This window comes from Globicephala melas, chromosome X (genome assembly GCF_963455315.2).
Source record: "Globicephala melas chromosome X, mGloMel1.2, whole genome shotgun sequence".
Lineage (NCBI taxonomy): Eukaryota > Metazoa > Chordata > Mammalia > Artiodactyla > Delphinidae > Globicephala > Globicephala melas.
In genome coordinates, this window is record NC_083335.1 from 106,022,789 (window position 1) to 106,046,611 (window position 23,823).

The 23,823-nt window shown below is 37.5% G+C and overlaps 2 protein-coding genes across 12 annotated transcripts in view; one reads left to right on the forward strand and one right to left on the reverse strand.

Annotated features, from left to right (window-relative positions):
* The window catches only part of ZFX (zinc finger protein X-linked), a 57,820-nt gene that overhangs the window by 28,679 nt on the left and 5,318 nt on the right, over positions 1–23,823 (reverse strand). For 7 of the 9 annotated variants that reach the window (XM_060292464.2, XM_060292466.1, XM_060292469.2 and 4 more), the window contains exon 2: positions 744–832. In XM_060292464.2, the coding sequence (XP_060148447.1) occupies positions 744–804 (61 nt within the window). In that variant the 5' untranslated portion in view covers positions 805–832. Of the gene's footprint in view, positions 1–608; positions 705–743; positions 833–23,823 lie in introns of those variants that run through there. The other 2 variants (XM_030851426.3, XM_060292468.2) reach the window with 2 other exon arrangements.
* LOC115849816 (protein tyrosine phosphatase type IVA 1-like) lies at positions 19,117–19,668 on the forward strand. Of its 3 annotated transcripts, none has more exons than XM_060292636.1 (2): positions 19,117–19,443; positions 19,519–19,668. In XM_060292636.1, exons 1-2 carry the CDS (start codon positions 19,117–19,119, stop codon positions 19,627–19,629), a joined length of 438 nt encoding a protein of 145 aa, XP_060148619.1. In that variant the 3' UTR covers positions 19,630–19,668. The 3 variants fall into 3 exon arrangements, with proteins under 3 accessions (XP_060148619.1, XP_060148618.1, XP_060148620.1); XM_060292637.1 differs by having other exon boundaries at positions 19,126–19,212; positions 19,306–19,668; XM_060292635.1 differs by having other exon boundaries at positions 19,117–19,668.

Here is a 23,823-nt window from a genome sequence, read left to right on the forward strand (position 1 = left end):
TAAGAAAAATACATAAACCCCCAATAGACTTAGAGATTAAAGAAGAGTTAAAATTAAAAATCGCTAATATTTAATTTCCTGATAAAGTTAATTGCTATTTCTTTAGTATGCAATACAGTCATTTCAAGTCCAATGGAAAACTCATTAACGTTTTATTTATAAGGGTAGCTAATTAGTGTGATACAAAACCATTTTATATTACAAAACCTAGCATAATCACTTCATTATGTTATATAACTGGAACCATGAGTAATCCAAAATTGTGAATACTTTTTTCCCATTTTTAGAACTTCATAAATTTAATTCTCCTTGTACAGTTTGGAGAGTGAGGTAAGACTCCTTTTGCTAACTTGCGAGAGAGAGGATTTTAAAAGTAGGATGGGGTCAGAACATGGAGGGCCTTAGGTTTATACTTTACCTGCCGGGTAATGGTCTATGTGGAAGAAAGTAGAATGAAGAGATGTAAGCAAGGAATATTTTCGAAGGGAGAACTTTAACAGGACTGAAGTAAACACTAAGGTTTTGATAATGTTGCTGTTACTGACAAGAATATGAGTGTTGGTTATGAGGGAGCCAAATTTTAAGAAGGGGAATAATAATATACTCACTTTAACATCTGTAAGCTTGATAGGATAACAAGATACCTAAGTGTAAATATCAATGACAGCGTCTAGCAATTTTTCCACTTGACAACCAACTCCAAATCTGGTAGGTGGGAAGTGGAACAACCCCAGTAGTTATACCTGTTGCATCAAAATATGAGTTTGGCTCTTGTGGTTGTAATTCAAGTCCATCTTCATCCATGGCCTTTAATTCTCATCAGTCACAGCTCCTAAATTAGGCGAAAAAGTAAACCAAGTATTACTTTTTTTAATATATGTATTAAAAAATGTCATCATACTATTTACATTTCTGAAACACCAAAAATTATGTGACAGATGAACATCTATCAAAAATGTGTCTATCTGAAATAAAAGGGAAAAGTTAAAATTAAATTGCCAAAAACATAATGATACATGGGCATCTATATGACAAGGAAAGGTGGATAAATCAAATAAGTCAGCTTTGCCTCGACTTTTTGAGATATTGCTTACATACATCATACATACATACGTACATACATACACACTGCAAACGTCTTGATGCATTCTGACACATGCATAAATCTATGTAGTCACTACTCTACCCAGATCAAGCCAGAGAACATTTCCAGCACCCCAGCACTCTGGTCTCCTCTCACTCTGTATACTCCTCACTCCCACAAGGGTAACCGGCTTTATTAAGGTTCAATTTATACTCTGTAGCTTATCGGGAGGAAATTCCTGCACAATTTTCATATTGCTTCTCTGAATTTAATGTAGTTTGCTATTTTTCAACCAGTACGTTAAACAATGGTTAAAGATTCGAAGTGCATAATTACAGTAAACACCCTTTGGGATTTCTGCCTAACTTACAATGACCTCTTAACTAATCCCCCAATCGGGCTTCCCTGGTGGCGCAGTGGTTAAGAATCTGCCTGCCAATGCAGGGGACACAGGTTCAAGTCCTGGTCCGGGAAGATCCCACATGCCGCAGAGCAACTAAGCCCGTGTGCCACAACTACTGAGCCTACGCTCTAGAGCTTGTGGGCCACAACTACTGGGGCCGCATGCCACAACTACTGAATCCCATGCACCTAGAGCCCGTGCTCCGCAACAAGAGAAGCCACCACAATGAGAAGTCCACGCACAGCAATGAAGAGTAGCCCCCACTCGCCACAACTAGAGAAAGCCCGTACGCAGCAACGAAGCCCCGGTGCAGCCAAAAAAAAAAAAAAATTTTTTTAATAAATAAATAAGCCACACACAAAAAAAAAATACAAAAAACTAATCCCCCAATCTAGAGAAGTAAATTCCTGCAGTGTATTTATACTCTCCTGGCCATAGTTGATTGGCACTAACTATAAAACGGTAAAAATAAGTTCATCTTTGAGCACAATAAAATCAAAGTCCTATCTCCGAGAATCGAAACCATGAGCAAAGGTCACTCAGTCTATCTTTCTCTGTCTCTGTCTCTCCCCTCTCCTCTCCTGGCGGCTGGAACATACGAAGTGAGGAAGGCCATTTTCCAACTTCAGCTTAGACTAGTGAGATAACATTTACAAGTAAATAATAAAAAGAGGGCTTCCCTGGTGGCGCAGTGCTTGAGAGTCCGCCTGCCGATGCAGGGGACACGGGTTCGTGCCCCGGTCCGGGAAGATCCCACATGCTGCGGAGCGGCTGGGCCCGTGAGCCATGGCCGCTGAGCCTGCGCGTCCGGAGCCTGTGCTCCGCAACGGGAGAGGCCACAACAGTGAGAGCCCCGCATACCGCAAAAAAAAAAAATAAGAAGAAGAAGAAGAATCCAGTGAATGCCCTGAGAAATAGAGGAGAGGGAGCAGGGAAGGGAGGCTTACCAATAATAGCTTTTTAGCTCCTGGTTCTAGACCTTTCTGAGGTCCAGCTACAGTCTACCTTGAGTTTTTGCAAGCCACCCCAATGACCTTACTGATTCCTTTTCTACTTAAGCCAAAAACTTACAACAAAAAAACCCAATCAAATAATATACTACTTAGTACTAATCATTGCTTCAAAGAGCACACATCAGGGATTAGGGCTTACTCATGTTGCAAATATTACATAAACCTCCTCCCTCACTGGTTTCCTTATCTCTACTTTCTCACTTTCTAATCCAACCTAAATGGTTCTATTAGATGCATCTTTCTTTTACTTTTATCACTTTTTGCTGATGATGTAAGTGCCGCATGCTGCTTACTAAAATTTCAAATAACAACAAGAAGAATCATTTTTCTAAAGCATCAGCCAGGTGATATCAGGCCTCTGTTCAAAAAATGTTTAATGGCTCTTTGCTGCCTGCAAATAAAGTTGAAACTCCTGCCATCTTCTAAGTTCCAGCTGCAAACTATCTTTCTCTCATTATCTTCCCTAACTCTCCTTCAAGCACCTCGCCCGACCACCATATGAACACACTTCAACCAAACAAAAATGCCCCATGTCCACATAACACCCAAACTCTATATTTGCCTCAGGGTTTCTTCTACCCAGAACACCTTTCCCCTATCATCTCTGCTTGGATCTTCCCCCAAGTCCCCTTCCCCCGACACACAAGAAAAAGCTGAAAATAATCTCTCCCCTCTCTGAATTTCTATAGCACTTTATCTTTTTTCCCTGACTCTACTTGTTGGCTGTAAATTATGATTATTTATGTCTTATTTTCAGATGCCAAACTTGCATTTATATACATATATATACTCCTTAATGAAATATCCATGAGAAACTCATTTAATTAATGTTAATATAAAAAACAGATTTTCAGCTTGTCAACTGAGACATATTCTATTCATTTTCAGGAAAGAGCATGTTTGACGTTATTTACTCAAAGTGCTTCAAACAAAAGGACCAAAAAACAAAAAAAATTTCAACTATAAAAAATGGAAAATGTACATGCTCTGAATAAGCTGTCACTGCTCTGTCCCCATCAAAATCACCTATAGCCATAACTTTCTCCCCTTTTAAAAATGTAATTACAAAATGATAAACATAAGCTAATTTTCTAAGCATAATGGCATAGTATACATGAAATCAAGCCAATTTAGAAGGCAATAAATGGGGTTCCTTAAGGTATTTAAGGCTCCTCTCCCCAATTTCCCTACATAAACCCAAACCCATCAACTCTAAGAATTCTCCACCTGCACAATAACTCCTTTTCTCAGCTTTTCTACTAGAGTTTGATGGATAATCCCCTCGATTTTGAAATTCTCTCCTACCTCAGTTTAAGTGACATCCTATTCCTCTTCCCATCTTCCCAACTGCTGTTTACTCTGCTGCTCCTCTCCCACTACTGCAACCCTGCCCAGGGTGGGACACTCAGCCCTCTTCTCTTCTTTTTCTTTATTCCAGGGTTTCAACTAGCATTTACACAAAGATGATTCCCCAAATCCACATACTCAGGGTAGGACCTAGCACTTCCACCAGACTGTCTGCTGAACATCTTTTTTTTTTGGCGGTGGGTGCTGCGTTGGGTCTTCGTTGCTGTGCACAGGCTTTCTCTAGTTGTGGCGAGTGGGGGCTACTCTTCATTGCGGTGCGCAGGCTTCTCATTGCAGTGGCTTCTCTTGTTGTGGAGCACGGGCTCTAGGCGCCCAGGCTTCAACAGTTGCAGCACGTGGGCTCAGTAGCTGCTGCACGCGGGCCCTAGAGCACAGGGGCTTCAGTAGTTGCAGCGCCTGGGCTCAGCGCTGTGGCCCGTGGGCTCAGTAGTTGTGGTTCGAGGGCTGTAGAGCGCAGGCTCAACAGTTGTAGCGCACATGCTTAGCTGCTCCACGGCATACGGGATCCTTCCGTACCAGGGATCGAACCCATGTCCCCTGCATTGGCAGGCAGATTCTTAACCACTATACACCCAGAGAAGTCCCATGCTGAACATTTTCATCAGGAAAAAACCTTGCTTTCTCCTGACATGACCACTAAGGCCTTTTCCTTCTTCCCTGCTTATATTCCGTCAGGTTGTCAGACTGTCCCTCCCTTCTCCACAACTTCCCAGGAATCTGTCCCTTTTTACTCCCACTGTCACCATTCACTCTCAGCTTCATATTTCCTGATCCCCAGGGAACAAAAATAGCCTCTCAACTGGCCTTTCGCTTTCTGCCACTCCCACAACAAATGACCAGGAACCTACAACTAAGGGCTGGTGCCAAATGCCAGGGCATTGCTGCAATCTGTGGGCAGACTAATCCTCGGAAGTACTGCTTTGATCATGGCACTCCCCTGCTCAGAAAGCTTCAGCAGTTCCCCAAAATTCAGGGTGCTCTAAAATATTAACCCAAGCTACCATAACACACTTATTTCCCAACATTTCACATCATACCCATTTCCTAACAGATATTCTGGCCCAAATGGAGGGTGTCCACTCATCTTATTTTGACTCAGGTAAGCAATAGTTGTTCAACAAACAGTTTTGACTGGTTATTTTTCCTTCTATTTTGTCATTATAAAAACTCAAATCAGAAAAAAACATGTTTTGAACTTCTAAGCAGAGATGACTATACTTCAACTTTGTAATCCCTGTGGGGTTAGAAGTAAATCTCTCTCACAACCAGAATGAAACCAATGTTCTTAGGATAGAACCTACTCAGGAGAGTTCTCAGGACTGTCATAAAGTAAGGGTGTGGAGCGCAAGCTGATGACGTAATGCAAAGTGCCCCTACCTCTGCTGCAAGAACCAAGCCCAGAGAACAGTTGAATCTGAAGACAAATAAGCAGAACCATTCAGAGAACCAAGAACCTAACGCTGTGGGCGAACACATACTAATGTTCAGTCTGATTATCAAATGCCCCCAAAATACTTCTGGGACGTCACTCTCACCTTAAGCTCCGTAATATATTCCCTTCCCAGATGCAGGAGTCATGATCCTAAAAATGCTATGGAAGAATTCACAACAGAAAAACGTACCATTTTAAGGGAAATATCGGTTTGAGAGAAACTCAGAAAATTCACAATAATTGTCTTCAATTCTTCAAAATAAAGCAATAAAAATACCATGCCAAGTTAATAGCTATAGCAGTGGCATTTTATCTGTCTTAAATCTGGGATAATGAATATAATTTTTTAACATCTTTATTAGAGTATAATTGCTTTACAATGGTGTGTTAGTTTCTGCTTTATAACAAAGTGAATCAGTTATACATATACGTATGTTCCCATATCTCTTCCCTCTTGCGTCTCCCTCCCTCCCACCCTCCCTATCCCACCCCTCTAGGTGGTCACAAACCACCTTGCTGATAATATATCTTTTGATGCCTAGACACTTTCACGATCTCCCTCTCGGGGAAGGTGGCTTATATTTTCACTTTGCTTTTTGTCATAAGCATACAAGAATCATTTGTCTGCTTTTGGTCTTCCCAAAACGCCATGCCTTTTAATTTTATGACTTGACTCTAGTTCCTCTCCTTAAGCCATGCTCAGAAAACCAAACTGTATCATACAGATTAGATGGAATTGCTCAAGCTACAGGAAACAGAAACAAAAGCAGATCCACCTGTAACAGAATTTTTCTTAGAAGGAAACTGGAACTGGTGAAAATTTACACTTAAAGCCTGATTAATATCTTCCCTCTTAAGCTATGAATTTTTTCCCACATTGTTCAATGTGGGAAATGCAGCTATCATTGCTTCAGATATCTAATTTTCAAATCTGGAATGCTATTTCACTTCTCTTACCAATTCGGCCCTTAAATGTCTCACAGTCATCCACTCTTAAATTCATCATGTCCCCTTTATTTTCACTGCTACCACTCTAACAAGCTCTGGTGGTCTTACATCCAGAACCCAGTGGGAATCTTCCAATCAAAAGATTTGAGTCCTTCTTGAACTCAAGAAATTTTCTTCTGTTTCAATACTTGCTTCCATTTTCTCTGTTCATTCTTACTAGAATTTCCATTATAGGATGTAAGAACTCCTAAATCTAGCCTCCATATTGCTTTAACTTCTTCTCCTGTATTTTCTTTGTCTTTCTATTATATTCTCAGAATCCCTAAACTCTTCCTTCTAAGCTAATTTGATCTTCACTCCATCTACTGAATTTTTACTTAAAAGATCATGTTTTAATTCCAAAATAAGCTTAGTTTCTTTTTCACAGCAATCTTTTTTTCAGTGGATACTGTATCTTCTCAAATATCTCTGAGAATTTTAAAGTTTATTCTGTACCCTATATTAACCTGTCTCCTCTGCTGTTTCACTACTCAGTTTGTTGAATTTGGTGCCTCTCTTTCAGACTGATGGTTTTCCTCAAAAGCACGGTTCTTACAGGTTGTCCATTCATATTTGTAGATGAAGGTCTAGAGTTACATTCTGATAGCTGGGCTGTATTTCCTCAGCCCAAGTGAGAATCCCTGCTTGCCTAGCAATGAACCTAAGTTCTGACCAAAGGAGTCCTGTCTAGAATGCGGTCAAGGGAGACAAAGGAACTATGTAACTAACCAGGCTTTCCTTTATGGTGGATGAGTAGCCCATCTTGCAGGTACTGGAGGTCCGATATCCCTCAGGATACCACAAGCTACCTAAAGCACTGCCCTTAACTTTCTCCCCACAGTACCCACTTTGGAATTTCCTATAGATGAATTTGCAATTCAGAGAGCCAAATTTTTGGCATTGGCTCAGGAGGAAAACCACTAGAGACATCTATACTGATAAGTAAAAGGCTTGGCTTTCCATAACTTTAATAATCTGGCTGTGCCCATGGCTTGCTCTTTATCCTAGGATGTCCCCACTTTTGACACTGGGGAAAAGACAGAATGACAATTTTGGGATGGTCCTTCCAACTTTCCAAATAGGGCCACAGGTTCACTAAGCTCGCTAGGGCTTTGCCATTAACTGATTCCCAATTGCTTTATTCAACCAGAAATTCATCATATTCTGGTCTACAAGTGGCATACCTCTCAGGTTTTCTTTTTTCTCTGAATTTTTATACTTCTTCCTCAATGTGATTTCAAAAGGAAGTAAAAATAAATGTGTGTCTTCTCTAGTCTATCTTGAATTTGAAGTCATTATGAATTTGTATGTGTCAAAACAGCATGGAAATATGTAAAAGCAAAAAAACTATGATAGAAACTGAAAAAAAATCAATAGTAGTGAAAAGTTACAACTCTTATCAACACCTGACAGATCAAACATTCAAAAAATAAGGAAAGATATATATAATTAATAAGATTAAGTTAATAGCTTTAATTAAAATTCTACTCCCTAATACAGTATTTTATTTTCAAAAAACCTTGCCCACCCTCTGTGCCAAGAAGAGGAAGAGAAAATGCTTCCTGTTGTAAATGTCAGAGCCCCGTCCTTCCTTGCCCTGTCCTACTTGGAACTTTTGTACACTTTGCTCAAAAATTCAATGCCAAGTTTTTGTTACAAATTAGTTTTTTCCATAAAACCATTTGAGCCAATCAGTAATTTCAAGGTTTTGTTTGTTTAAAGTCTAAGAGTTCGAACTTCCAAAATCTATTACAATTTGGTCCTAAAACTAACACAACATTGCAAATTAACTATACTTCAAATTTTATAAAAAAATTTTTAAAGAGCTTTTAAATAGGAAATAAAATATTTGGACCTAAAATGACAAGCTTTCTTAAAGTCTTATTTTTCCAAAGCCCCTATTCACGTTCAGATTGAGTTGCCAAAATACCTAAATGTCCATTGACAGATGAATGGATAAAGAAAATGTGATATATACATACAGTGGGATATTATTCAGCCTTAAAATTCCATCGTTTGTGACAAGATGGATGGAAGAGGACATTATGCTAAGTGAAATTAGCCAGATACAGGAAAAAAAAACCATTCTGCATGACCTCACTTATATGTGGACTCTAAAACAAACTCAGAGAAGCAGAGAGAAGAATGGTAGCTCCCAGGGGTTAAAAAGGAAGAGAAGTTGGAGAGATAATGTCCAAAGGATACAGAGTTCTGGAGATCCTCTATATGGCATAGTGTCTATAGCTAACAATACTGTACTGCACACTTAAATTTTGCTAAAAGGGTACATCTTATGTTAAGTGTTCTTACTAAGATGGAGAAGGAAAGGGAGAAGGAGGGGAAGAGGAAGAAGAGGCAGAAGAAGACAATGATGATGACAGGGTGGGAGTAAACTTTGTGAGGTGATGAATGTTTATGGCTTTGCTGGTGGTGATGATTTCTCAGGTGTATACTTATCCCCAAACTCATCAAACGTATACATTAAATGTGTAAAGCTTTTATATGTCAATCATACCTCAACAAAGTGCTTTAAAAATAAAAAATGTAAAGAAAATTTTTAAAGAGTTGCCAAAACACCCTCTGAAGTTAGTTGCATTGATGTGCTACAAACACTAAGCACTACACTTTTTAAATGCCTTTGTCTTTAAGACTATAGCTTGATGTTAGGAAGTACATACCCTTTTTTCTTTATATATACTTTTTTTTTTTAATTTTTGGTTGCATTGGGTCTTCGTTGCTGCGCACGGGCTTTCTCTAGTTGCGGCGAGTGGGGGCTACTCTTCGTTGCGGTGCGCGGTCTTCTCATTGCAGTGGCTTCTCTTGTTGCAGAGCATGGGCTCTAGGCACGTGGGCTTCAGTAGTTGTGGCACGCAGGCTCAGTAGCTGTGGCTCACGGGCTTAGTTGCTCTGCGGCATGTGGGATCTTCCCGGACCAGGGCTCGACCCCCGTGTCCCCTGCATTGGCAGGCGGATTCTTAACCACTGCGCCACCAGGGAAGTCCCAGGAAGTGCATACGCTTTCTACCTAGTTTTTGTTATGTAAAGTAGTACGGCCTCCTTTATGAAATACTGCTATTTAATGTACTCAATAATTTATCCACGTTCATCACATAAAACTCTACTGTATATCATAATGTCTAACAAATCTCCTTGGATCACTGTTTTTGAAGTTTTAAAAAAATAGTTTAGTTTATCAGCTTTTGCTGACACTCTGAACAGAAATCCTACTCACATGATTTCCTCTAATAACCACCTTTAGGTGAGGTATACTGGAGTGGACTTTGTGAAACACTTGATGTGATCAAAGGATGGAGACTGTTTTGACATAATATGGAGATTAATTTAAACTACACAATACACAGAAGAGTTAAACTAAATAAAACCGTCAGGGGAAATTTTTAAAAGGTTAATTTCTGGGCTTCCCTGGTGGCGCAGTGGTTAGGAATCCACTTGACAGTGCAGGGGACACGGGTTCGAGCCCTGGTCCGGGAAGATCCCACATTCTGCAGAGCAACTAAGCCCGTCCACCACAAATACTGAGCCTGCGCTCTAGAGCCCATAAGTCACAACTACTGAAGCCCGCGCGCCTAGAGCCCGTGCTCTGCAACAAGAGAAGACACCACAATGAGAAGCCCTGCTTGCCACAACTAGAACTAAGTGGTCACACAGCACTGAGCTGATCTCCCTGTGCAATGCAGCTGCTTCCAGCTAGCTAGCTATTTTACATTTGGTAATGTATATATGTCAATGCTACTCTCTCACTTCGTCCCAGCTTACCCTCCCCCCACCCCATGTCCTCAAGTCCATTCTCTACGTCTGGGTCTTTATTCCTGACCTGCCCCTAGGTTCGTCAGAATCTTTTTTTTTTTTTTTTAGATTCTATATATATGCACCAAAATAGTAACCTAATACCCTACACTTTCCCTCACCTACATGAACACACATGCTTCCTATTATTGCTCTTCCTAAATACATCACTTTGGGTCTGTTAGGCTCTGTAAACTCAATGCTGACACTAACAATGTTCTCTGTACATTTTAAATACTGGCAAGAATATAATATCAGGCCTTTCAACAACTGTAACAAAATTTTTAAACTGACATTTGCAAAGTTATGGAGCATTTTTACACTGATCCTCTGCTAATACAATTAGCAGTATGTTTTGTACCTATAACTTAATAAATCCTTTAATCATAAAACAAACAAAAAAAGAACAGGCTGGACAATGAAAGGGCTGGTTTGCAATACACCTGCAGACCTGCTTCTTTTTTTCTTTCCCTGTTTGCTCATCTTTTTTTTCCAGTTTTACTGAGATATAACTGACATTCCATATTCTATAAGTGTAAGATGTATAACATAATGATTTAACTTACATACACCATGAAATGACTACCATAATAGGTTTAGTGAATATCCATCATCTCATATAGATACAACATTAAAGAAACAGAAAAAAAATTCTTCTCCTTGTAATGAGAACTCTCAAGATTTACTCTTAACAACTTTCATATATAACATAGAGCAGTGTTAATTACCTTCATCATACGGCACATTACATCTCTAGTATTTATTTATAACAGGAAGTTTGTACCTTTTGACTACCTTCATCTAATCCCCCCCCCCCACCTATTTCTCACATGACCAACAATGGGCATGCTCCACTGAGTATCAGCGCCAGGTAGAGTATCAGCAGCATTAATCCCATGATCATTCTCTGGAGCAAAGCTAGGGAATCAGCTAATTTACATTGCACTCCCCGCCACCCCGCCCCAACAAAATCCATGCCTGCTTTTTTCAGGGATTTGGGGACATAGGAAACTACTACTAGATAATAATCTAAAAGGGAGGAGGAAACTGGGGAGAAGCACAAACATACATAATTTGAAATAAAGAAAAAACACATAGATACAGGAAAAGTAAAAAACTTGTAAGAAAACAGTCTATAATTCTATGCTAGCACACTGAAGAGAAATGTTAATTTACAAGCATTAACTCAATAAGAGATAGAGAACCCAATCACCATAAAATGGGGGGGGGGAGATGTCTGTTACCCTTTCAAAAAGCTCTAGGCTTTTCCCAAAGCTAGCTGAACACAGGAGGAAAGCCTCCTCAATTCTTTTTACAAAACGAATTTACCATTTTTTGAAAACACAATGATCCAAAACCTATGGGAGGCAGCAAAAGCAGTTCTAAGAGGGAAGTTTATAGCAATAAAAGCCTACCTCAAGAAACTAGAAAAATCTCAAATAAACAATCTAACCTTACACCTAAAGGAACTAGACAAAGAAGAAAAAACAAAACCCAAAATTAGTAGAAGGAAAGAAACCATAAAGATCAGAACAGAAATAAGTGAAATAGAAACAAAGAAAACAATAGCAAATATCAATAAAATTAAAAGTTTGTTCTTTGAGAAGATAAACAACATTGATAAACCTTTAGCCAGACTCATCAAGAAAAAGAGGGAGAGGACTCAAATCAATAAAATTAGAAATGAAAAAGGAGAAGTTACAACAGACGCTGCAGAAATACAAAGCATCCTAAGAGACTACTACAAGCAACTCTATGCCAATAAAATGGACAACCTGGAGGAAACGGACAAATTCTTAGAAAGGTATAATCTTCTAAGACTGAACCAGGAAGAAACAGAAAATATGAACAGACCAATCACAAGTAATGAAATTGAAACCGTGATTAAAAATCTTCCAACAAACAAAAGTCCAGGACCAGATGGCTTCACAGGTGAATTCTATCAAACATTTAGAGAAGAGCTAACACCCATCCTTCTCAAACTCTTCCAAAAAATTGCAGAGGAAGGAACACTCCCAAACTCATTCTATGAGGCCACCATCACCCTGATACCAAAACCAAAGGTACTACAAAAAAAGAAAATTACAGACCAATATCACTCATGAATACAGACGCAAAAATCCTCAACAAAATAATAGCAAACAGAATCCAACAACACATTAGAAGGATCATACACCATGATCAAGTGGGATTTATCCCAGGGATGCAAGGATTCTTCAATATACGCAAATCAATCAATGTGATATAACATACTAACAAATTGAAAAGGAAAAACCATATGATCATCTCAATAGATGCAGAAATAGCTTTTGACAAAATTCAACACCCATTTATGATAAAAAAAACTCTCCAGAAAGTGGGAATAGAAGGAACCTACCTCAACATAATAAAGGCATATACGACAAACCCACAGCAAACATCATTCCCATTGGTGAAAAACTGAAGGCATTTCCTCTAAGATCAGGAACAAGACAAGGATGTCCACTCTCGCCACTATTATTCAACATATTTTTGGAAGTCCTAGCCACGGCAATCAGAGAAGAAAAAGGAATACATATTGGGAAAGAAAAAGTAAAACTGTCACTGTTTGCAGATGACATGATACTATACATAGAGAATCCTAAAGATGCTACCAGAAAACTACTAGAGCTAATCAATGAATATGGTAAAGTTGCAGGATACAAAATTAATGCACAGAAATCTCTTGCATTCCTATACACTAACAACGAAAGATCAGAAAGAGCAATTAAGAAAACAATCCCATTCACCATTGCAACAAAAAGAATAAAATACCTAGGAATAAACCTACCTAGGGAGACAAAAGACCTGTATGCAGAAAACTATAAGACACTCATGAATGAAATTAAAGATGATACAAACAGATGGAGAGATATACCATGTTCTTGGATGGGAAGAATCAATCTTGTGAAAATGACTATACTACCCAAAGCAATCTACAGATTCAATGCAATCCCTATCAAATTACCAATGGCATTTTTTAACAGAACTAGAACAAAAAATCTTAAAATCTGTATGGAGACACAAAAGACCCCGAATAGCCAAAGCAGTCTTGAGGGAAAAAAATGGAGCTGGAAGAGTCAGACTTGTGACTTCAGACTATACTACAAAGCTACAGTAATGAAGACAACATTGTACTGGCACAAAAACGGAAATATAGATCAATGGAACAGGATAGAAAGCCCAGAGATAAACCCACACACCTATGGTTAACTAATCTATGACAAAGGAGGCAAAGATATACAATGGAGAAAAGACAGTCTCTTCAATAAGTGGAGTTGGGAAAACTGGACAGCTACGTGTAAAAGAATGAAATTAGACCACTCCCTAACACCATACACAAAAACTCCAAATGGATTAGAGACCTAAATGTAAGACCGGACACTGTAAAACTCTTAGAGGAAAACACAGGAAGAACACTCTTTGACATAAATCACAGCAAGATCTTTTTTGATCCACCTCCTAGAGTAATGGAAATAAAAATAAACAAATGGGACCTAATGAAACTTTAAAGCTTCTGCAAAGCAAAGGAAACTACAAACAAGACAAAAAGACAACCCTCAGAATGGGAGAAAATATTTGCCAATGAATCAACGGACAAAGGATTAATCTCCAAAATATATAAACAGCTCATGCAGCTCAATATTAAAAAAACAAACAACCCAATCCAAAAATGGGCAGAAGACCTAAGTAGACATTTCTTCAAAGAAGACATACAGGTGGCCAAGAAGCACATGAAAAGCTGCTCAACATCACTAATTATTAGAGAAGTGCAAATCAAAATTACAATGAGGGATCATCTCACACCAAGTAGAATGGGCATCATCAGAAAATCTACAAACAACAAATGCTGCAGAGGGTGTGGAGAAAAGGGAACCCTCTTGCACTGTTGGTGGGAATGTAAATTGATACAGCCACTATGGAGAACAGTATGGAGGTTCCTTAAAAAACTAAAAATAGAATTACCATATGACCCAGCAATCCCAGTACTGGGCATATACCCAGAGAAAACCGTAATTCAAAAAGACACATGCACCCCAATGTTCACTGCAGCACTATTTACAATAGCCAGGTCATGGCAGCAACCTAAATGCCCATCGACAGACGAATGGATAAAGATGTGGTACATATATACAATGGAAAATTACCCAGCCATAAAAAGAAACGAAATTGGGTCATTTGTAGAAACGTGGATGGATCTAGAGACTGTCATACAGAGTGAAGCAAGTCAGAAAGAGAAAAACAAATATCGTATATTAACGCATATATGTGGAACCTAGAAAAATGGTACAGATGAACCGGTTTGCAGGGCAGAAACAGACACACAGATGTAGAAAACAAACGTATGGACACCAAGCGGGGAAAGTGGCAGGGGGGTGGTAGTACTGGTGGGATGAATTGGGAGATTGGGATTGACATATATACACTAATATGTATAAAACAGATAAGTAATAAGAACGTGCTGTAGAAAAACAAAATAAAATTCAAAACTTAAAATAAAAAAACTAATTTACCGTTTTTTCAAAAACCTAACAAAAATAATGTAACCAAACTACAAACATGGTTAATTATGAATCCAAAGTCAAGTTTTTGCAAATGTGATCCATCATGTAATATATATATATAGACACACACGCGCGCGCACACGTGCATGCGCATACACACACGGACACCTTGACAAAGTATGGTTATTCTAGAATTCAAGGATGGAACCAAATAATGGCCCGAATTAACAGGTCAAAAAAGGAAAATCCTGATGTGCCTCAACAGATGCTGAAAAGTTGAGATTCAACATCTTTTTTTTTTACTTAAACTAGTCAAATTGGAAGAGAAAGACATGTTTTTTAACAGTTAGAAAAAGTACAATAAATAGGAATGAAACCTTAGTACATGCTATCACATAGATGACCCTTGAAAACCTTATGCTAAGAAGCCAGATGCAAAAAGCCACATATTACAGGATTCCATTAATATGAAACATGAAGAATAGGCAAATCCATACAGACAGAAGGTAGACTGTCCGGGGCTGGGGGTGGGAGGTGATTGCTAATTGGGTACAGGGTTTCCGTCTGGGGGGATAAAAATGTTCTAAAATTACTGGTGATGGTAGCACAACTCTGAATCTACCAAAAAAAATCCCACTGAATTGTACACTTTTGAAGGGTGAATTTTGTAACAACTTCCTCTCAGTAAAGCTGGTTTAAAAACTACACATGCAAATCTTAAACTAGTTCATGTTACAACATGTATTTTTAGATAGGAGAATGATATCAGTATCACTTTATAACAAAAAGACATGTATTAAAACTAAGGTGAAACACTGAAAGTATTTCTTTTAAAGCCAAACTTAAGACAAGGATGCCCACTAACACTATTATTATTTAAGATTGTATGGGAACTGAACTGATAGGCAATGCAATTAGATAAGATAATGAAATGCAAGATATAATTATTATTTGAAAGAAATTATATTTATTTATATATGACATGCAGGAAATTCACGAGAATCAACTAAAATCTTAACATCAGAATGAATTCATAAAATGTGCTGGTTTAAAATTAATATACTTGATGGCAAAAGCTTTTTATTTTAAAGACAAAAGCTTTCTTATGTAACACTTAAAAATGTAAAATACCATTAGTAAGAGTAACTGAAAACTCTAAGTGGGATTTTTTTAATACAAATATACACAGAAATCAATCTTGCTCTTGAATATATTGGATCAGTAGTATTAATTCTCTCTTAATTAGCCTCTACATTCAATCAAAATCCCAACACACTTTTGTTGTGAATCAATTGACCTTATATATGTAGGTCTACTCTCAGACACTATTCTGTTGCATTGATCAATCTGGCCTTGCACCCACTATTTTAATCACTGCATCTTTATAATAAGCTTTAATATATGGTAGTGTAAGTTTTCCAACTTTTTTTTTCAAGACTGCCTTTGCTATTCCAGGCCCTTTGCATTTCCATATAAATCTGAGAACTGGTTTATTAAAAAAAAAAAAAAAAAGAATAGTACTTCCCACTTAAGGCAGTGAGGAGCACGAAACGAGTTAGATATGTCAAGAATATAGCATCAGGACTGGCACAGAATAAGTATCCAATAAATAAAGGTGCTCTTCTTTTAAAAAAAAAAAAAGCAAAGCCTGTTGGGGTTTTGATTGGGACTTCGTTGAAAACTGACATGTTTATAACACTGATACTTCTTATCCATGAACATCGTATCTCTCCCCATTTATGAGTTCTTTCATTTCTCTCAGTAATGCTTTCACTAAAGGTCTTAGTAAGCTTTGTTGGGTTTATTTCAAGGTACTGGATGTTCACTGATCTTACTATAAATTGTACTACTAGCTTTTAAAACAAAATATAAATCAATCAACTGTACTGGCTTTTAAATTTTATTTTCACGTTGTCTGTTGTTAATATAGAGAAATACAAATTATTAATCAATGTCCCCCAAATATAATGTAGTAAAATTAGAAGTAAATGTCACTGAGGTAATAACACCCCCAAAAAAAAATTTCCTTGAATTGGAAGTCTCAATAATTCAATGGGCAATAGGAAAATTATAAAAACCCAATATATTTAGAACTAAATAATAAAAAATCAATTCACATAAAATTCATAGTACCAGTTACAGTTCAGAGGAAATTTTATAGTTTTAAAAGCATGTAAGAGTAGAGATTAAAAACTAATGAGCTAAACTATTTACAATAGCCAGGACACAGAAGCAACCTAAGTGTCCACTGACAGATGAATGGATAAAGAAGATGTGGCACATATATACAATGGAATATCACCCAGCCATAAAAGGAAATGAAATTGAGTTATTTGTAGTGAGGTGGATAGACCTAGAGTCTGTCATACAGAGTGAAGTCAGAAAGAGAAAAACAAATACCGCATGCTAACACATATATATGAAATCTAAAAAGAAAAAAATTGGTTCTGAAGAACCTAGGGGCAGGACAGGAATAAAGACGCAGATGTAGAGAATGGACTTGAGGACACAGGGAGGGGGAAGGGTAAGCTGGGACGAAGTGAGAGTGGCATGGACATATATACACTACCAAATGTAAAACCGATAGCTAGTGGGAAGCAGCCACAAAGCACACGGAGATCAGCTCGGTGCTTTGTGACCACCTAGAGGGGTGGGATAGGGAGGGTGGGAGGGAGGGAGATGCAAGAGGGAAGAGATATGGGGATATATGTATATGTATAGCTGATTCACTTTGTTATACAGCAGAAACTAACACACCATTGTAAAGCAATTATACTCCAATAAACATGTTAAAACTAATGAGCTAAACTTCCAACTTAAATTTTTTAAATGTCTGAAAAAATGCAAATAAAATAGAAAGAAATATTAACCATATGGAGCAGAAACAGAAATGGTCAATAAAAAGAACTATTTGAAAAGCCTTAATATAGGCAAGTTATTGGCAGTACTCATCAGAAAAAAAAGGAACAAATTAATGAAATTAGACATTTTAAAGTCATTAGAGAAGCCTATATTTTATACCAATATATCTGAATTTTTATATTTTTCTAGAATACTGTTCATTTTGTATAAATAACAACAACTTGAGAAAAGCCAAAAATACTTATCACCATGAAACAAACTATTAATCAAAAAACAACTCACTAAAAAAGACACCAAAGACAGTTTCACAGATGACTTATAAGTTTCCAGAAACAGATCATATCTATGAAATACAACTTGTTTCAAAGGAGAAGAATTATTCCGCAACACATCTTAAGAAGTTAGCATAAAAAGAAAAAGTACATGGCAATAGCAAAAGGATGCAAATATCCAGGGACTCCAAAGACAGTTTAAAATACAAAATCTATGAATACAATTCATCACACGAATAGATGCTGCAAAAACATTAAAAAAATCAACGAAAACTCTAAAATGCTAAGTAAAAGAGAACATTAATAAATATCTCCTCCCTCCAAAAAAAAAAAAACACGAAAATATCATCCTTAATGGTAAAATATTAGAAGCACTCCATTAAAGCACGTGGACAGTGATGCCTGTTATCAATGCTTTCATGCAACTCTGTGCTAGAGGCATTAGTCAATGAAGTAGAAGAAAAAGAAAACAAACAAAAAAGAAAGAGGAGGCAAAAAGGAATGGAAAAGAAGAAATAAAACATCTTTACTCACACACACCTATTTAGAAAATACAAGAATTATAAACTGTAATAATCTGTTACTCCCACATTTCATTGAATCTAAAAATACTGCCAATTTTAAGATGCATCCTTGTTTTACCTACATCTAAGAAAAATATCCTGCCAGTTAAACCGATGCTATACTTTATTATCTAGAAATTTCATTTTAGATTTATCAAGACAATTCTTTTAGACTTATTTAGACATATTTTCATCATATCCTGTGGATATATAGAAGAAAATATAGAAGCAAAAGAAATTGGGAGTCCGGTGACCCCACGGCTGCCCGTGAAGCTGCCGCCCTGGCCCTGCCACTACCGCCACCTCAGGACCGGCTGTATGATTAGGCCACAATCTTCGATGAGTAGACATATTCCTCAGTTCTGTGGTGTTCTTGGTCATACATTTATGGAGTTTCTGAAGGGCAGTGGAGATTACTGCCAGGCACAGCACAACTTCCGTGCAGACAAATGAACTGTAGAAATTCATTACTACTCTACCAAGAAGCCCCCATAAGAGTGGTTAACCTGGACACAGAAGTGTTGAACTGAAATCCACAGAGCATTTTTTACAAGAGTTCTGACCTGCATGGGGTAAAGCTCAGTGCACTTCCTTTCTATTGCCTCAGTATCACTGAATTGAAGAATTGCTGCTTCTTGTTAGGAGGTTCATTTCATTTCCCATTACTCTCAACTTCATACTCAAAAGCACTGAGAATTTCAAGTGGAGTATATTGAAGTACTCAGTTTCTTTGCATCATTCCTGTATTCAAGTTTTTAAATTCTTTCATAAACCTACTGAGTGTTTTTTTAACTAAATTAACATGGCTCGAATGAACCACCCAGCTCCTGTGGAAGTCACTTATAAGAACATGAGATTTCTTAATCCAACCAATGCGACCTTGAACAAATTTATAGAGGAACTTAAGAAGTATGGAGTTACCACAACAGCAAGAATATGTGAAGCAACTTATGACACTACTCTTGCGGAGAAAGAAGGCATCCATGTTCTCGATTGGCCTTTTCATGATGGCGCACCACCATTTAACCAGACTGTTGATGACTGGTTAAGTCTCGTGACAATTAACTTCCACGAAGACCCTGGTTGTTGTATTGCCGTTCATTGTGTTGCAGGCCTTGGGAGAGGTCCAGTGCTTGTCGCCCTAGCATTAATTGAAGGTGGAATGAAATATGAAGATGCAGTACAGTTGATAAGACAAAAGCAGCGTGGAGCTTTCAACAGCAAGCAACTTTTGTATTTGGAGAAGTATCGTCCTAAAATGCGGCTGCGCTTCAAAAACTCCAATGGTCATAGGAACAACTGTTGCTTTCAATAAAACTGGGGTGCCTGATGCCATTGCTTGGAAGTGGAACCTAGACAGGACGGAATTTGTTGTACATGTTAGCCAGCACGATGGCTTCATGAAGTCTGATGAAGCTTCCACAGGAGTGTCAAAAAGCAGTTTTACCAGGCCACAAGCCTGGCAGAATTGCAACTTCTGTGTCTGGGTTATGATCAACCTCCTTGGACACACAGCAAAGGATTCTTGCTGTTCAGCATTTAAAATGTGCTTATTATTGTTTGTACCAATTGACCTTTTCTGAAATCATGCAGTATTGAGTCATGTCTTTAAATCTGTTTCCATGCCAGAATCTTACCAATATATAAGAAATTTAGAAAGACTAGGTGCCGAAATACCCAGCACAATACTTATATATTTTTAGTATCACATAGAACTAAAATCCCAGGAACTAAGAAAACTCTGGACCTTATGTGGTTTATTCCTTCCATCATTTCAAACATAGAAAGTAGGGCCTATAATGTTATTTGCTCACAATATGTTTAGGTCTTCCACATTCATACCAGTATACATCAGATTTGCTTATTTTAGTTTTTTGTAATTAACCAAGTCTTACAGTGATTATTTAATGTCTTTCTATAAATCTCATTTTGTGCTGTTATAGAAGACCTCCATTTTGAAAATCTACATTGTAAAAGAAGCACATGTCTTTAATGTCTCCAGACAAAAAAGCCTTACAGTTAATTTCAGTGTTTGCACTTTGGGGTACAATCTACAGGGAGGGCCTGAAAAAAGAATGGGAGGGGGCTATTAAATATTTTTAGTAAAATGTTGCCTTTGTCTTGTGCAGAACATGTAGAATATGTGCTTTAACTTAGTAAATATTTTTTAAAAGGTGGAAATACTTTGTTATTGTAGCTAAAACAATTCTTAATCATAAAATTTCTGAAATTCTTGTAATTTTTTTCAAACTTATCTGAAGTTGTTTACCATTTTATTTTTGTTTGAAGTGTGATTCCCAACCTCTCTTGGAAAAAAAAAAAAAGGGTTTCTGCTAATGAATTGAGCAGACATTTAATATTTTATATGCCTTTTGAGCTGTGTAACTTAATATTTGGATAATTGACAATTTGTTTTATTATGTAATTGATAAAATGGTGATGTGTATTAACATTAGCTCAACCATACATTTATACTGTCTGCGAACATGTGGTTATAGTTCTGTGGGGGAAATAATTTGTCAGTGTTCACCAGCTTGTAAAAATCTAGTGTGAGAGCTTAAACATTAAATAAATGATGAAATGCAAAAAAAAAAAAAAAAGAAAAAGAAAGAAAGAAATTGGTAGAGTACTCCTAAAACTTCACATTCAGGGTCCTACTATGGAATGCTTTTCTACTCAAAGCTATTCAATCTTTCCTAACAATATTGTTCTCTACCAACAAGAGTGCTGCTGATGCAGCATTTCTTAAAATGCTCCATAATTATCTATGTGATTTTCTTTCCAGTAAGACACCCACCTCACAATTCCTTCTGCCTTCAGTTGTATTGTTGGGTGTGAAATTAAAACACAACAATGCACATACTCATTTAAGTGATGACAAAATGAAGAGTCTTGACCAAGTATGTGCATGTAAAAACAATAACTACATCATGACTGCTACCTGGACAACACTGATTATAGGACACCATCAAACAAAGATCTGTATGAACCTCTGTCATATTAAAATGGGGGCGGGATGTCCTTCAGAATCTATGAAATATGGTAATACGAAAGTTCAGCAAGCTTACATGATGAATACAGAAACAGTATCTAAAAGAAAATCCTATTCACAATAACAAAAATCATACAAATTTTTTTCTAGCAAAAAATCTAACAAAAGTTGTGCAAGAGCTTTATGAAAAGCAGTAGAATATGCCCAGATTCAGACCCCAGCTCCACTACTTAGCATACATCTATAAGTATCTACATATTATTCTATAAATATGATGCAAATACAATAAAAATCCAACAGTTTTTCATAGAAACCAACAAACTGACCCAAAAATAAACAAAGGAAGGAAAATAGCTTTAAAACTCCAAAGAAACAAAACACTTATTAAGATTTAACTATAAAGCTATCACTGTTAAATCAGAGTGGTATAGGTATATAGTCAAACAGACCCATGAAATCAGAAGAAAGTAGAAACAGATGTATATATGTGAGAATACGATAAACTTCACAAGTTGCATTACAAATTAGTGAGGAGAAAGGCTGAACTACTTGGCAAATTCATATTAAAAAGATAAAATCAGGGGGCTTTCCTGGTGGCACAGTGGTTGAGAATCTCTCTGCTAATGCAGGGGACACGGGTTCGAGCCCTGGTCTCTGAGGATCCCACATGCCGCAGAGCAACTAGGCCCATGAGCCACAACTACTAAGCCTGCGCGTCTGGAGCCTGTGCTCTGCAACAAGAGAGGCCACGACAGTGAGACGCCCGCGCACTGCGATGAAGAGTGGCCCCCACTTGCCACAACTAGAGAAAGCCCTTGCAGAGAAACGAAGACCCAACACAGCAAAAAAAAATATTAATAAATCAATAAACTACCCCCAACATCTTCATTATTTTTTTATTTTTTATTTTTTTTGTGGTACGCGAGTCTCTCACTGTTGTGGCCTCTCCCGTTGCGGAGCACAGGCTCCGGACGCGCAGGCTCAGCGGCCATGGCTCATGGGCTCAGCCGCTCCACGGCATGTGGGATCTTCCCAGACTGGGGCACGAACCCGTATCCCCTGCATCGGCAGGCGGACTCTCAACCACTGAGCCACCAGGGAGGCTCCCAACATCTTCTTTAAAAAATAAATAAATAAATAAAGATAAAATCAGATCCGTATATCACACAATAGAGAAAAAAATTCCAGATGAATTAATGACCTAAATATGAAAAAGCACAGTATCATTATGACCTTGGGGCAGGAGAATAATTTCTTGCAGATACAAGAAAACATAAACCATAAATGAAAAAGAACTGAGGAAACTGACTACTTTCACATTAAAAAGTCCTACACAAAAAAATATTCCATAAACAAAGCTAAAGAATAAGCCACAGACTAGGAAATGGTATTTTCAGTGTATAAAACTACAGGCCATTAGAATTCAGAATATAAAAATAACCATAAACCAATGAGAAAAAGGCAACAGTCCAATAAAAAATGGACCAAGGATAGGCACAAGCAAGTCACAGAAAACTCAAATGGCTAATAATACGTGGGAAAAAAGGCTCAACAACACGAGTAATCTAAGAAATGCAAAAGGAAAACAGCAATGAGATACCATTTATACCTAAAAGATTGGAAAAAACTGTAAAGTCTAATCTTTTGGCAGTGGTCTGGAGAAACAGAGGCTCATACACAGCTGATGGGCGTGTCGAATGGAACACAATTTGACATTTGGCAATTCCCAGTAAAGTTGACAAATGCACAGACTCTTGAATGTAGCAACTCTACTTCTATAATCCCAAGAGAGAAGAACCCCATATAAGGATGCTCACAACAACACTGTCTGAAATTGCAGAAAACTGCTAACAACCTAATGGCCCCTCCCTAAGAATAGATAAATAAACCACAGTATATTTATACATTAAAATACAAGTAAAATGAATGAACCAGATCAGTAGTTTTCAAACTTCTTGGACTCAGGACCTCTTTACACTCAAAAATTGAGGACCTCAAAGAGTTTTTGTTTATGTGGGTTCTATCTAGAGATGTTTATATTAGAAATTAAATCTGAGACACCTTAAAAGTATTCATAAAAAATAAACCCACTGTATATAAACATGAACATTTTAAAATAACTATTTTTCAAAACAAAAAATTGTGAAAGGAGTAGCACTGTTTTACATTTCTGCAAATCTCTTCAAGGACAGGCTTAATAGAGGACAGCTGGATTCCCGTAACTGCGTCTGTGTTCAATCTATCATGACATCACATTTCGTGGAGGCTCTGTACAGTACTTGTGCAGTGTACAAAAGAATGAGGCTGGAATAATATCAGGGATCCCTGGGAATTCCTGGAGCACACTCTTGAGAACTGCTAAACTAGATCTACATACAACATAAATAAATCTCAAAAACACATTGCTAAGTGAAAAAATATATATATAAAATGATAAACAGAGTATGATACCATTTATGTAAAGTTAAAACACATAAAGCAGTACTTGACATTGTTTGTGGTACATACATATTAGGA